Here is a 14,574-nt window from a genome sequence, read left to right as displayed (position 1 = left end):
TTGTTCATAAAAGATTTTATTTTTCCTTCAGTTGTGAAGCTTAGTCTGGCTGGATATGAAATTCTGGGCTGAAGGTTCTGTTCTTTGAGGATGTTGAATATTGGCCCCCACTCTCTTCTGGCTTGTAGAGTTTCTGCTGAGAGATCTGCTGTAAGTCTGATAGGCTTGCCTTTGTGGGTAACCTGACCTTTCTCTCTGGCTGCCCTTAGTATTTTCTCCTTCGTTTCAACCCTGGTGAATCTAACGATTATGTGCCTTGGGGTTGGTCTTCTTGAGGAATATCTTTGTGGTGTTCTCTGTATTACCTGGGGTTGAATGTTGACCTGCTTTGCTAGTTCAGGAAAATTTTCCTGAATAATTTCCTGAAGGGTATTTTCCAGCTTGGATTCATTCTCTCCGTCGCATTCAGGTACACCTATCAAACGTAAATTTGGTCTTTTCACGTCGTCCCACATTTCTTGGAGACTTTGCTCATTCCTTTTTATCCTTTTTTCTCTAATCTTTTCTTCGCGTTTTATTTCATTAAGTTGGACTTTGACCTCTGATATCCCTTCTTCTGCTTGAACAATTCGAGTGTTTAAACCTGTGCATACTTCTCGGAGTTCCCATATTGTATTCTTCAGTTCCATTATTTCACTCATACTCCTCTCTAAGTTGTCTGTTCTATATAGGATTTCATCAAACTTTTTTTCAAAGTTCCTAGTTTCTTTACATTGGGCTACAACATGTTCTTTTAACTCACCGAAGTTTGTTATTATCCATTCCTTGAAGAGTGATTCTGTCATCAGGAGGCGCTCGTTCTCCATCAAGCCTTGTTCCATTGTTGATGTGGAACTGTGATCATATTTAGAGGGAGAGGCGTTCTGACTTTGAGTATTCTCAGCTTTTTTACGCTGGTTTCTTCCCGTCATTGTAAATTTATCCTCCTGTCGTCTTTGAAATTACCAACTTTCAGATTAGGTCTCTTGAGTGGATGTCCAGGTTGTTAGTTCCCAGGGCCAGAGCAGCGGCGCTAAAACTGATGGTGCTTTTCTGCCCAGGATTCTCCTGTCTGGCTTCCTTCTTGTGTCCGTAGTTAGGCGACTCTGCCTTCCCGGGGCTCCAAACCTTGGTCAGAAGGGGAACCGGTCCCGTTTACTCTGCGCTGAGCACTGCCGTGCCGAGGTGCCGTCACAGCCGCTGTGCCGGGCTCTGGTGTCCTGCTGGGGACCCATGTGGGTCCTCCGAACCTGTTTACTCTGCTCCGAGAGCTGCCGCGCCGAGGTGCTGGAGGAACCGCTGCGCCGGCCACGAGAGTCGCGCTGGCCACCCGTGTGTTTCCTCCACTGGGGGATCTTCTGCTCCGTGAGCGACCAGAATTTGTCTGAAAGTGTGGCGTCCTCTAGTTCTCCGCGCCTTCCCTGAGAGCTGCAATCCCGGGATGTTAGCAATCGGCCATTTTGGATCGTTCTCACAGCACTTGACTTCTAAGCCCAGCTCAGCCACCAGGTGACTGTGGTTGTTTGTGGTCTTTGTGTTTCAGGAAGAGTCAAGGTGACCTTGTCACTGAGGTACCTAATGCCCTTGCTTTCTTGACCCGCCTGGGCTTTTCCGATTTAATTAGCACAGGATTCCCAAGTTAAAAGTCTGCAAAATATGTGATGTAGAAAATCACTGCATATATGCTCTTCAGTGATTATGGAGGGAGATTAGCATGTCTCAAACAAGCCAGCCTTTCCAAATGACAATTTCCTTTCGGTATCTGCAGAGACACCAGGATGGTGGTAAGGAATTATGCATTTAAATATCCATTTATTGGAACATTATGGCCTCCCAATACTGTGGCTGTAAAATGTTTCACTGCCCACTACAGAGTTAGCCAGACAACCCTTCCCAACTTAAATTGATGTCGATGAAGCCAAATAGTAATTTATAACTCAAAAGCAAGAACAAAAGCAAGAGAAAAATCTCACCAACCTCAAGATACTCTGATAATGCAGCAAAACAAAGCATCTTTCCTCAAAACTGGGGGAATGTTATCAGCATGTGCAAATGTGCAGAAGGGATTTGCTGTGTTCCTGGGGATGGGGACAAGGCCCATATAGGAGGCTTCGAGTCCCCACGAATCTCAGGTAAAGGACAAATTCTAGAGTGTGAACACCAGATTTTAGTAACTTCGTTAAAATTGCAAGTAAACAAATAGTCTTTTATTTATTTATTATTTATTTATTTTCTGTTTGTTTCTTTTGTATTTCTTCTACCTCCTGAATTCAGGAAGTCTTTTATTTAAATGAAATAATTAAGTATTTGGAATCACCCTTTTTTCTGTAAAAACCAAAGAAATGGTGGTGTTTCTGCAGTACCACTTTCCTCACCTCCAAGTGTAGCAGTTGAGGTTTTCTTAGTGTTTCCTATGTGCCAGGTTCAGACACAACCACTTTACAGGTATCATCTCATTTACTCCTCAAAATGACCGTATCTGGTAGACGGCACTGGTATCCCCATTTTAGAAAAGAGGAAACTGAGGTTCAGAGGTGTTAGAGAACTTGTCCAAGGGAAACACATCAGGGAGGAATGCAATTTCAGGCAGTCTGACTCCCAAGTTCATGTCCCTAGCTTCTAGGCAGCACTGATTCAGGGGCTCCTGGATCATCCTTTGGTAACTTCTGGCTAAGATCACATTTTCATCGATGACTGTAAAGACTGGAAATGGTTGACCCATGAGTCTGGAAGATAAGAAAGAAGGCAGGGGAAATCTGAAGCATCACCAGCCAGGATCCAATTCCAGCAGGCTTTGCTCGCTTTACACTTTGATAATCAATTTCCATGATCTGGACACCCTTTGGAAATGATCTTCTTTTTAAGGCTTATGCTCCAATATCCACCCCCTCTGAGCACTATCTCCTGGCTTGTCTGTTCCCACACTCTTTTATTCCTAGAACATCTGCTATCCTAACTTATTTGCACAATTCCTTTACCCCTCCCTCTCTCTCAGGTTTTTAACCCCTTCCTGGACTCAATTCCTTCCCTCTCCAGTGGAGATTTCATAGTACATCACTTCACCATCCTCCTGCCACTATCCTCAATGCCATCCCATCCCCGTCTTTCTATCTTGTCCACCCTACAAAGCCCAGACTGAGATAAATGCAACCTTTGCTCTCTCTGTCTTTCCACCTGGGTCATTGAGGGCTCTTGAAGAAAACCATCTAGATCTGTAGATTTGCACCATAAAGGAATCAGCAGCAAGGCAGACTGAGCCAATGTGACCCCAATGCCCACTCCACTTCAATACAATGTTGGTTAAAATGGCATAATTTCAGAGCTGAACTGGAAATAAGAAAGGGACGTCACCAGGTGCCAGTAAGAAGAGAAGAACTCAGCTCTCAAGCTGATGTTTGGGTGGCCCTAAAGACTGGGTGCAAGCATCAGATATAGAGGTTACCATTGAACACCCACAACCTAGAAAAATATCTAGGTTACTAAGTCCTTTTTGCCACTGCAAGGAATGAAGGCAACCCCAGGCTGGCACCCCAGGAGGACCATAGTAGGCTAGGCCCAACCACTCAAGAGAAGTGGCCTTGGCTGTGTGGGAGGTGGGGAGCTAGAATTAGGATCCCAGACCAAAGCTGCCATCTAGGAAGCAAAGTTTTCTAGTGAGGGTAACTAGAAAACTCTGCCAAAGGGCTAGGAAATAAGTGATCTTGTCCCAGATGTGGTATGGGATGAAGAAAAATAAGTTTCCTATGAGAAACTGAGACCCCAAACTTGCTTCATACAAGGTATGGAACCAGAATTTGTAGTCTCCGTGTGGCATGGCACTCCCCTGCCAAATTATTAATATAAAACTAGCTGCAACCAATGCCACAAGGCAAGGAAAAGAAATGAGGTACAACGTTTATAAAGAAAGAAATAAAACTGTCATTACTTATAGGTTCCATGATTGTGTACCTACCAAATCTAAAATAATTCTCAAACTATTAGAATTAATGAGTGAATTTAAGTGAGGTCACTGTATGTGCAAGAGCAAATAAACTAAGTGAGACTAAAATCTTTGCCTCATGCCTCAAACCCACTGTCCACTTTATAACTTGGCAGGTAATCTCGTCTTATACTATAGAAAGGTGAGGCCCTGAGGTTTGAACTCCTACAACTTCCTGACCTCATGACCTCAAACTTACCTAAGTTGGCCCCCACCCTCACTGCCTTTCCTGTATTCACAGGGGCACATCCTTTTCCCTTCTCCTCTTAAAAACCATCTCTCCCATCTCTGCTAGTATAAAGAGAGCTTCTTCTGATATTTCTCTTTCTTATGTGTTCAACCTGGCTCCTTCCCTATAGCCTTTAAAGACACTCAAGCTGCTAACTCAAAAAAAACCAAAAAACAAAAAACAAACAAAACTATAACAAGCCTTGGCAGACCCCAAAATCACCTCTAGCTATCATATTTTCAAAAGAACAGACTAAACTGGCTGTATCCATTTCGTCCTAAAAACACTTAAGCCCATTTCAATCAGATTTCTTTTCCTATCACTCCTTTGAAAAGGCTTTCATCAAACTGACTGATTACCTCCTTAACCGCTCAGTACAATGGGCTCTTTCTACTCCTCTGGCACCCACCACTAGATTACTCATGTAGCTCAAGAGCTCTACATATACCTCGACCTTGAACTCCTGGGCCTTTGTATAGGCCTGGCTGGTTCCTTCACTCTGTCCTTTATACTCAGTCTTATTTCAGTTCCTGTAATCCTTGCCTAGATTGTCTACATTCCTCATGATGGCAACAAGGGTCTAGGAACCTGGATATTTTTCTAAGTGAAAGTGTGGAATCACAATACGCAAAAGTCTGAGATGTAACCTATGGGTTAGAACAAGACCATGGGGCTGAGCACAGTGGTTCACAACTGTAATCCCAGCACTTTGGGAGGCTGAGGAAGGAGGATTAATGATGTTGCCCAGGCTAGTCTCGAACTCCTAAGCTCAAGTGATACACCCACATCAGCCTGGCCCACATGTAGTTATTTTTTATTATATAAAATTAAGGTATACAACATGATGTACACCTTAAAATCTTTGCTTCATGTACAAAATGATGTTGTACACCTTAATTTTATACAATAAAAATCAGCTATATGTGGGCCAGGCATGGTGGTTCACACCATAATCCCAGCACTTTGGGAGGCTGAGGCAGAAGGATTGCGTCTCCACTTTCATTACTTGTAGGTTCCATGACTGTGTATCTACCAAATCTAAAATAATTTTTAAATTATTAGAATTAATGAGTGAATTTAAGTGAGGTCACTGTATATTTATGTGTAAGAACAAATAAACTAAATAAGACTAAAATCTTTGCCTCATGCCTCAAACCCACTGTCCACTCCATAACTTGGCAGATAATCTTGTCTTATATTATAGAAAGATGAGGCCCTGAGGTTTCAACCGCCACAATTTGCTGACCTCATGACCTCAAACTTACCTAAGTTGGCCCACTCCCTCACTGCCTTTCCTGTATTCACAGGGACACATCCTTTTCCCTTCTCCTCTTACAAACCAGCTCTGTTCTCTGCCATCTCTGCTAGAATAAAGAGAGCTTCCTCTGATATTTCTCTTTCTTATGTGTTCATCCTAGCCAGAGGAGTGGAAAGAGCCCATTGGATTGAGCAGTTAAGGAGGTGAGTCAATTAAACCTCTTTTGTTTATAAATTCCCCAGTCTCAGGGAAGTTCTTTATAGCAGTGTGAAAATGGACTAATACAGTTAATTGGTACCAGGAGTTGGATACTGCTATAAAGATACTCAAAACTGTGGAATCGACTTTGGAATTGGGTAACAGGCATAGGTTGAAACAGTTTAGAGGGCTTAGAAGACAGGAAGATGTGCGAAAGTTTGGAACTTCCTAGAGACTTGTCGAATGGTTTTGACCAAAATGCTGATAGTGATGTGAACAACGAAGTCCAGGCTGAGGTGGTCTCAGATGGAGATGAGGAACTTCTTGGGAACTGGAGCAAAGGTCACTTTTGCTATGCTTTAATGAAGAGACTGGTGGCATTTTTCCCCTGCTCTAGAGATCTGTGGAACTTTGAAATTGAGAGAGATAAATTAGAGTATCTGGCAGAAGAAATTTCTAATTGGCAAAGCATTCAAGAGGAAGCAGAGCCTAAAATTTAGAAAATATACAACCTGACCATGAGGTAGGAAAAAAACTCCAATTTTCTGAGAAGGAATTCAAGCTGGCTGCAGAAATTTGCATAAGCAACAAGGAACTGAAAGTTAATAGCCAAGACAATGGGAAAAATATCTCCAGGGCATGTCAGAAACCTTCACAACAGCCCTTCTCATCACAGGCACAGAGGCCTGGTAGGAAAAAATGGTTTTGTGGACCGGGCCCAAGACTCCCTGCTCTATGCAGCCTAAGGACTTGGTGTCCCTTGTCCTAGCTGCTCTAGCTCCATCTATGGATAAAAGGAGCCATAGTCAGCTCAGGCTGTTGCTTCAGAGGGTGTAAGCCTCAAGTCTTGATGGCTTCCATGTGGTATTGGACCTGTGGGTGCAGAGAAGACAAGAATTGAGCTTTGGGAACTTCCACCTAGATTTCAGAGGATGTATGAAAACTCCTGGATGTCCAGGCAGAAGTCAGCTGTAGGGGAAGAGCCCTCATGGAGAACCTCTGCTAGGGCAGTGCAGAGGAGAAATGTGGGGTTGGAACTCCCACACAGAACCCCCACTGGGGTACTGCTTAGTGGAGCTGTCAAAATTCCAGACCCAGGATGGTAGATCCACCAACAGCTTGCACCATGTGCCTGGAAAAGCCACAGGCATTCAACGCCAGCCTGAAAAGGAGCTGCCCAAGGTTATGGGAGCCCACCACTTGCATCAGTGAGCTCTGGATGTTTTACATGGAGTCATAGGAGATCATTTTGGAGCTTTAAGATTTAGTGACTGCCCTGTTAGATTTCAGACCTGCATGGGGTCTGCAGCCCCCTTTTCTGGCCAATCTCTCCCTTTTGGAATGAGAGCATTTATCCAATGCCTGTACCCACCTTGTGTCGTGGAAGTAACTAACTTGTTTTTGATTTTACAGTCTTATAGGCAGAAGGGACTTGCCTTGTCTTTGATGAGACTTTGGACTTTGACTTTTGGGTTAATGGTGGAATGAGTTAAGTACTTAGGGAACTGTGGGAAGGCATGATTGGTTTTGAAATGTGAAAAGATACAAGATTTTGGAGGGGCCAGGGTTGGAATGATATAGTTTGACTCTGTGTCCCCACTCAAATCTCATCCTGAATTGTAATCCCCACATGTTGAGGGAGGGACAAGTAATCCTCATGTGTCAAGGAAGGAAGGTGATTGGATCATGAGGGTATTTTCCTCCATGCTGTTCTTATGATAGTGAGTTCTCATGAGATCTGATGGTTTTATAAGGGACTTTCCCCACTTCACTTCTTCCTCTGTCTCCTGCTGCCTTGTGAAGAAGGTGCCTGCTTCCCCTTCTGCCATGATAGTAAATTTCCTGAGGCCCACCCCAGCCATGTAAAACTATGAGTCAATTAAACTTCTTTCCTTTATAAATTATCCAGTCTCAGGGAAATTCTTTATAGCAATGTGAAAATGGACTAATATACTTAGTCTCTAGTAATCAGGGAAACTGAAGATCTTGTGACCTCTGTAATAATGGCTAGTAATTATTTAACTACTGTTATATCTTAGCAGAATTAAGGCTCCTCTCATCCTCCTAACCTGATGGCCTTTTATTAGTTTTACAAAGATGGTTTAGTTTTGGGAAGGGCTATTACCATTTAAACTATGAAATAAATTTCTCCCAAAGTTAGCTTGGCCCATGCTGAGGAATGACCAAGGGAAATTTGGAGGTTAAAAGCAAGATGGAGTTTGTTAGATCTCTCTCACTGTAATAATTTTCTCACTGTTATAACTTTTGCAAAGGTGGTTTCAGTTGTAACTCAAGGGTTACTGGACTTCTCAGCTGTAAGCAATGTGAACTAATGACTAATAAGTGGTTTAGTGTTGGGACCTTTTACAACCCAGGGGGAAGGGAGGGGAAGTGGGCACAAATGATTAAAATTTGGATTCCTGCCAGCAGGCAGAAACTAGGGCTCAGAGTCCAATTTAGGTTGACTTAAAAACAATTTAAAAGTGTGGCTTTTCATGCACAGTTAAATTTGCTAGCTGAGATCCACACTTGTTTCTTATTAAAAATGTCCAATAAATGATATTTTTTAGTTTAGGGAATAATTATGTAGCTCCCTGAATCTGTCCCAGTGCACTGAGGGACTGTCAGCTGTTGAAGCAGAAATGATCTGATGAACCAGACTGCCAAGACGGACGTGACCACTTTTGACTGCAGAGCAAGCAGAGAAATAAAGATTCATGTGCAAGAGAGGATGGACTCATAGGGTTATTTGACCTAAAGGAAGGCACCTGCAGGACCTGGGATTTTGCAATGTGCAGAGACCGAAAAAGAAAAACATTTGGCTATTAGCAGCACTGAAATAAATTTACTCTGAGCAACGTTTCTGCCTAACTGCCTTAACTAATACAAGAACAAAATTTGAAACTTCAGCTCATTGTTCTACTTTTGGCAGTATGATTTTTCCTGAGGCTTTTAATTCTTTTCTTAAAGTCCTCTATATTAACTTTGAATCATTGATGTGTTTTCAAATATTGGCTTAAAGCAGCTTAGGTTGTTATTGTATTTAAGGGAATAAATTGGCTGTCTAGATGTATCCTATTACATATACAAATGCCTATTTTCATGCAAATAAACAAACTTCTATAGGAAAGTATTCATGATATAAGGTGTCATAGGAAGCTCTTGAATATTTATTTACTCTCAGAGTTCTGGCTTTTTGATTACATTATTGTTAAATCACTTGTGTATACCATTACCTTGTTAGTGGGACTAAGTATCCTAAAGCATTTCTTTTCTTATTTTCACCATTCCCATTTTCACATACAAACAAATTTTTAAAATAAAACTTTGTTGATATATATAGGAAGAATTTCTCCAGCTCTAATGATCTCAGTGACAAAGGATATTCTTTTATGCTTTCATTCTACCAATCTCAATCTTCTGTCTTTCAAATCCCTTTCCACTGGACCCCCAGAGTCTTTATTATGTTGTCAATAACCTTCCCTTATTTTTGGACAATTATAGAATTGAAAGTCTGGAAGGTGCTTTAGAGCCTTGCTACTCAAAGTGTGGATCATTTCACCCTCTGTTAATGGTTGAATCTCAATCTCTATTCTTAATCATCTGTTCCCTAAGTGTGCCAGATATGATTTTCCAGTAGCATTTTTGGATATCTCCGTGTGGATGTCAGCTAGTGTAGCAGAGTCAACAGGCTTTTATTTTTATTTTTTAAGAGTAGAGATGAAGTCTCGCTATGTTTATGTTGCCTGGACTGGTCTTGAACTCCTGGGCTCAACCAGTCCTCCCACCTCGGGCTCCCAAAGTGTTGGGATTACAAGCATGCGCCACTGTGCCCAGCCTCAATGCGCCTAAAATCAAGACACACATAAACACAGCAAAACACATTTAACTCACCATTAACCCCTTCACATGATGCTTTTTCTGTATTCCATTTTTCTTTGATGATGATATTGCCATCTTCATGGCCATCTCAATGGGACATAGAAAAAGCATTATAATATTGCTCTCTCAATACTACCCCCAATTTAATCAGCCCATAAATTTTGTGAATTAAATTTCCACCAAGCCTTGGGCATAGATTTCTTCTTCTCTGCTCATTGCTGCTGTTTTGATTTACATTTTCATTATCACTTGTCTTGCCTAACGCCAGCTATCCTAACTTATCTCTTTGCCTTCTCCAGTCTCCCTTTCTTCTTTTTTAATTTATTTTTTTTTAAATTTTAGATTCAGTATTCTGCCTCCTTCCGGACGACCAAGGAGACTCGTGGTCTTGTTTTCTGACTTCCCCATCAGCATAGTCCGCAAACGCCGCCGTCGGTCTCCACTCCCACCTCAAAAGAAGAAACCAAGACCACCTCCTGCTCGGGGACCAAAGGAGACATCAACTTCTACAGGCTTGGTGAAGAAGGGAGAACAAGAACAGCAAGAAATAATTGAAAACATTGATGAAGTACAAAATGAAATAGACAGACTTAATGAACAAGCCAGTGAGGAGATTTTGAAGGTAGAACAGAAATATAATAGACTCCGCCAACCGTTTTTTCAGAAGAGGTCAGAATTGATTGCCAAAATCCCCAATTTTTGGGTAACAACATTTGTCAACCATCCACAAATATCTACACTGCTTGGGGAGGAGGATGAAGAGGCACTGCATTATTTGGTCGGTGTTGAAGTTACAGAATTTGAAGATATTATTAAATCAGGTTACAAAATAGATTTTCATTTTGATGAAAATCCTTACTTTGAAAATAAGGTTATCTCCAGAGAATTTCATCTGAATGAGAGTGGTGATCCAACTTCAACATCCACCAAAATCAAATGGAAATCTGGAAGGGATCTGACAAAATGTTCAAGTCAAAAGCAGAATAAAGCCAGCAGGAAGAGGAAGCATGAGGAACCAGAGAGCTTCTTTACCTGGTTTAAGGACCATTCTGATACAGGTGCTGATGACTTAGGAGAGGTCATCAAAGATGATATTTGGCAAAACCCATTACAGTACTACTTGGTTCCCGATATGGATGATGAAGAAGAAGAGGAAGAAGAAGAAGAGGAAGAGGAAGAAGAAGAAGAAGAAGAAGAAGAAGAAGAAGAAGAAGAAGAAGAAAGAGAAGAGGATAATGATCATGATGAAGAGGAGGAAGGATTAGAAGATGTTGATGAAGAAGAGGATGAGGATGAAGGTGAAGAAGATGAAGATGATGATGAAGGGGAGGAAGGAGAGGAGGATGAAGGAGACGATGACTAATAGAACACTGACGGATTCCAACCTTCCTTTTTAAAAATTTCCTTCAGTCCCTGGGAGCAAGTTGCAGTCTTTTGTTTTTTTCCTCTTGTGCTCAGTCGCCCTGTTCTTGAGGTCTCCTTTCTCTATACCATTGTTCTCAGCTTATTTTGGGGGAAATACCTTGAGCAGAATACAATGGGAAAAAGAGTCTGTACTCTTTCTGTTCGAAATTCATTTTTATCCATTCCTGTCTGAACAAAAACTGTATGGAATCAACACCACTGAGCTCTGTGGGAAAAAAGAAAAACCTGCTCCCTTCGTTCTGCTGGCAGCTGGAGTGTGCTAGACCCCTGTGTAGTAGTGCGTAGAATTCTAGCTTTTTTCCTCCTTTCTCTGTATATTGGGCTCAGAGAGTACACTGTGTCTCTGTGAATATGGACCATTAGCATTTACCAACGTGTATCTGTCTACTTTCTCTTGTTTAAAAAAAGAAAAAAAAACTTTAAAAAAATGGGGTTAAAGAAGGTCAGCAAAGGGTGAATTTGAGATGTTTGAGTGGGTTAAGTGGGCATTTCGACAACATGGCTTCTCCTTTGGCATGTTTAATTGTGACATTTGACAGACATCCTTCCAGCTTAAGATGACACTTTTAAAATAAATTCTCTCCTAATGATGACTTGAGCCCTGCCACTCAATGGGAGAATCAGCAGAACTTGTAGGATCTTACTTGGAACTGACATTCTCTATTGTAATTTTGTTCCTGTTTATTTTTAAATTTTCTTTTTGTTTCACTGGAAAGGAAAGATGATGCTCAGTTTTAAATGTGGATAAAGTTGCTTTGTTACAATAAAGCTAAACGTGTACACACACACACACACACACACACACATTTTAGATTCAGGGAGTACATATGCAGGAGTTTCACATGGATATATTGCATGATACTGAGGTTTGAGCTTTTATTGAACCTTTCACCCATATAGTGAACATAGTTAGTACCCAACAGGTAGTTTTTCAGTCGTTGCTCTCCTTCCTCCCTCCTTTTGGAGTCCCCAGTGTCTATTGTTTCTATCCTTAGGTCCATAGATACCCAGTGCTTAATACCCACTTATAAGTGAGACCATGTGGTATTTGGCTTTCTATTCCTGGGTTATTCCTTCTTAATTTTTTCATCAACCCAGTGGTCATTCTGGAGCACATTGTTTAATTTCTATGTGTTAATTACTCTTGTTATTGATTTCTAGTTTTATTCCACTGTGGTTGGAGAAAATACCTTGTATAATTTCAATTTTTTTTGGGAAAATTTTCAGGCTTGTTTTGTGGCCTAACATGTGGTCAGCCCTTGAGAATGATCCATGTGCTGATGAGAAGAATGTGTATTCTGCAGATCTTGGAGGAAATGTTCTGTAAATAGCTGTTAGATCCCATTTGGTGTATAGTGCAGATTAAATCTAATGTTTCTTTGTTGCTTCTCTGTCTTCATGATGTGTTCAATGCTGAAAGTGGGGTGTTGACGTCTCCCGCTATTATTGTATCGGACTGTGCCTCTCTTTAGCTCTAATAAAATTTACCTTATATGTCTGGGTATTCTAGTGTTGGGTGCATGTATATATTATAATTGTTATATCCTCTTGCTGCAATGGCCCCTATGTCATTATATAGTGACCTTCTTTGTCTCTTTTTATAGTTTAAGGATAAAAAATAGTTGGAATCTATTTTGTCTGGTATAAGTATAGCTACTCCTGCTTTTTTTTTTTTTGTTTTTTGTTTTTGGTTTTTATTTGCATGGAATATCTTCTTCCATCTCTTTATTTTCAGTCTATGTGTGTCTTTATAGGTAGGTGTGTTTCTTGTGGGCAACAGATTATTGGGACTTGTACTTTTAAAATCCATTCAACCATTCCATGTCTTTTGATTGGAGAGTTTAGTCCCTTTACATTCAATGTTATTATTGATAAGTAAGGGCTTACTCTGCCATTTTGTTGTCTGTTTTCTAGTTATTTTGTGGTCTTCTCTCTTTTTTTCCTTTCATCCTGTCTTCCTTTTGGTGAAGGTGATTTTTTTCTGTTGTTATGATTTAATTTCTCGTTTTTCATTTTTTGTGTATCTGTTTTATGTTTTTTTATTTGAGATTATCATGAGGCTTGCAATGCTATCTTATAACGTGTTATTTTAAACTGTTGTCAACTTAACACTGTTGCATAAATAAATAAGCAAATTAACAAACCATCAAAGAAAAAACTAAAACTCCACACTTTTTCATCTCATAGCTTTGTAAGTTTTTATCATTTGTATTTATATCTTGTTGTATTGACTGTGTCTAAAAAAGTTGTTGTAGTTATTATTTTTGATACGCTCATCTTTTAGTCTTTGTACTCAAGATATGAGTAGTTTACACACCACAGTTACGGTGTTATAATATTCTGTGTTTTTCTATGGACTTACTATTACTCATAAGTTTTGCAGCTTTAGATAATTTCTTATAGCTCAATAATGTCCTTTTCTGTTAGATTGAGGCATTCTCTTCAGGATTTCTTGTAGGACAGGTCTGGTGTTGATAAAATCCTTCAGCTTTTGTTTATCTGGGAAAGTCTGTGTTTCTCCTTCATGTATAAAGGATATTTTCCCTGGATATACTATTCTAGGGTAAAGGTTTTTTCATTCAGTGCTTTAAATGTGTCACGCCACTGTCTCCTGTCCTGTAACATTTCCACTGAGAAGTCTGCTGCCAGATGTATTAAGAGTTCCTTTGTATGTTGTTTGTTTTTTTTCTCTTGATGCTTTTACGGTCTTTTCTTTATCCTTAACCTTTGGGAATTTGATTATTAAATGTCTTGAGGTAGTCTTCTTTGGGTTAAATTTACTTTGTGTTCTATAATATTCTTCTATTTGAATATTGGTATCCTGCTCTAGGTTTTGCAAGTTCTCTGTTATCCACTTAATTAACTTTCTACTCTGATTTCTCTCTCTTTAATGTTAATACCTCTTAGATTTGCCCTTTTGAGGCTATTTTCTAGATCTCGTAGGTGTGCTTAATTCTTTTTTTCTTTTTCCTTTTGTCTCCTCTGACTGTGTATTTTTCAAATAGCCTGTCTTCAAGCTCACTAATCCTTTCTTCTGCTTGATCAGTTCTGCTATTAAGAGACTCTGATGCATTCTTCACTATGTTAGTTGCATTTTTTAGCTCCAGAATTTCCACCTGATTCTTTTGAAAATATTTCAATCTCTTTGTTACATTTATCTCATAGGATTCTGAGTTTCTTCTCTGTTTTATCTTGGATTTCACTGAGCTTCCACAAAACAATTATTTTGAGTTCTCTGACTGAAAGGTCACATATCTCTGTCTCTCTGGGATTGGTCCGTGGTGCCTTATTTAGTTTGTTTGGTGAGGTCATGTTTTCCTAGATGTTCTTGATGTTTTTGGATGTTTGCTGGTGTCTGGATATTAAAGAGTTAGGTATTTATCATAGTCTTCACCATCTGGGCTTTGTTTTTATTTGTTCTTGGGAAGGCTTTCCAAGTGTTCAAAGGGACTTTGGTGTTGTGATCTAAGTCTTTGGTCACTGTAGCCATGTCTGCATTACGGGCTGTTCCAAACCCAGTAATGCTGTGGCTTTTGTGGACTCATAGAAGTACTGCTTTGCTGGTCTTGGGTAAGATCCAGAGAATTTTCTGGATTACCAGGTAAAGTGTCTTATTCTATCCAC

At 40.3% G+C, this 14,574-nt stretch overlaps 1 protein-coding gene across 22 annotated transcripts in view; it reads left to right on the top strand.

Moving 5' to 3' along the window:
• The window catches only part of CTPS2 (CTP synthase 2), a 229,244-nt gene that overhangs the window by 170,574 nt on the left and 44,096 nt on the right, over positions 1 to 14,574 (top strand). For 6 of the 22 annotated variants that reach the window (XM_078362212.1, XM_078362216.1, XM_008989013.5 and 3 more), the window contains 2 exons: positions 5,606 to 5,648; positions 9,868 to 10,748. The exons of 14 other annotated variants lie outside the window; for them this stretch is intronic. In XM_078362212.1, the coding sequence (XP_078218338.1) occupies positions 5,606 to 5,636 (31 nt within the window). In that variant the 3' untranslated portion in view covers positions 5,637 to 5,648; positions 9,868 to 10,748. Of the gene's footprint in view, positions 1 to 5,605; positions 5,649 to 9,867; positions 10,749 to 14,574 lie in introns of those variants that run through there. 2 more of the 22 variants (XM_078362211.1, XM_078362213.1) reach the window with 1 other exon arrangement.

Source organism: Callithrix jacchus, chromosome X, assembly GCF_049354715.1.
Source record: "Callithrix jacchus isolate 240 chromosome X, calJac240_pri, whole genome shotgun sequence".
In the NCBI taxonomy this organism is placed as follows: domain Eukaryota; kingdom Metazoa; phylum Chordata; class Mammalia; order Primates; family Cebidae; genus Callithrix; species Callithrix jacchus.
The sequence above is the reverse complement of the archived record's forward strand: the minus strand, read 5'-3'. Positions and strand labels throughout refer to the sequence as shown.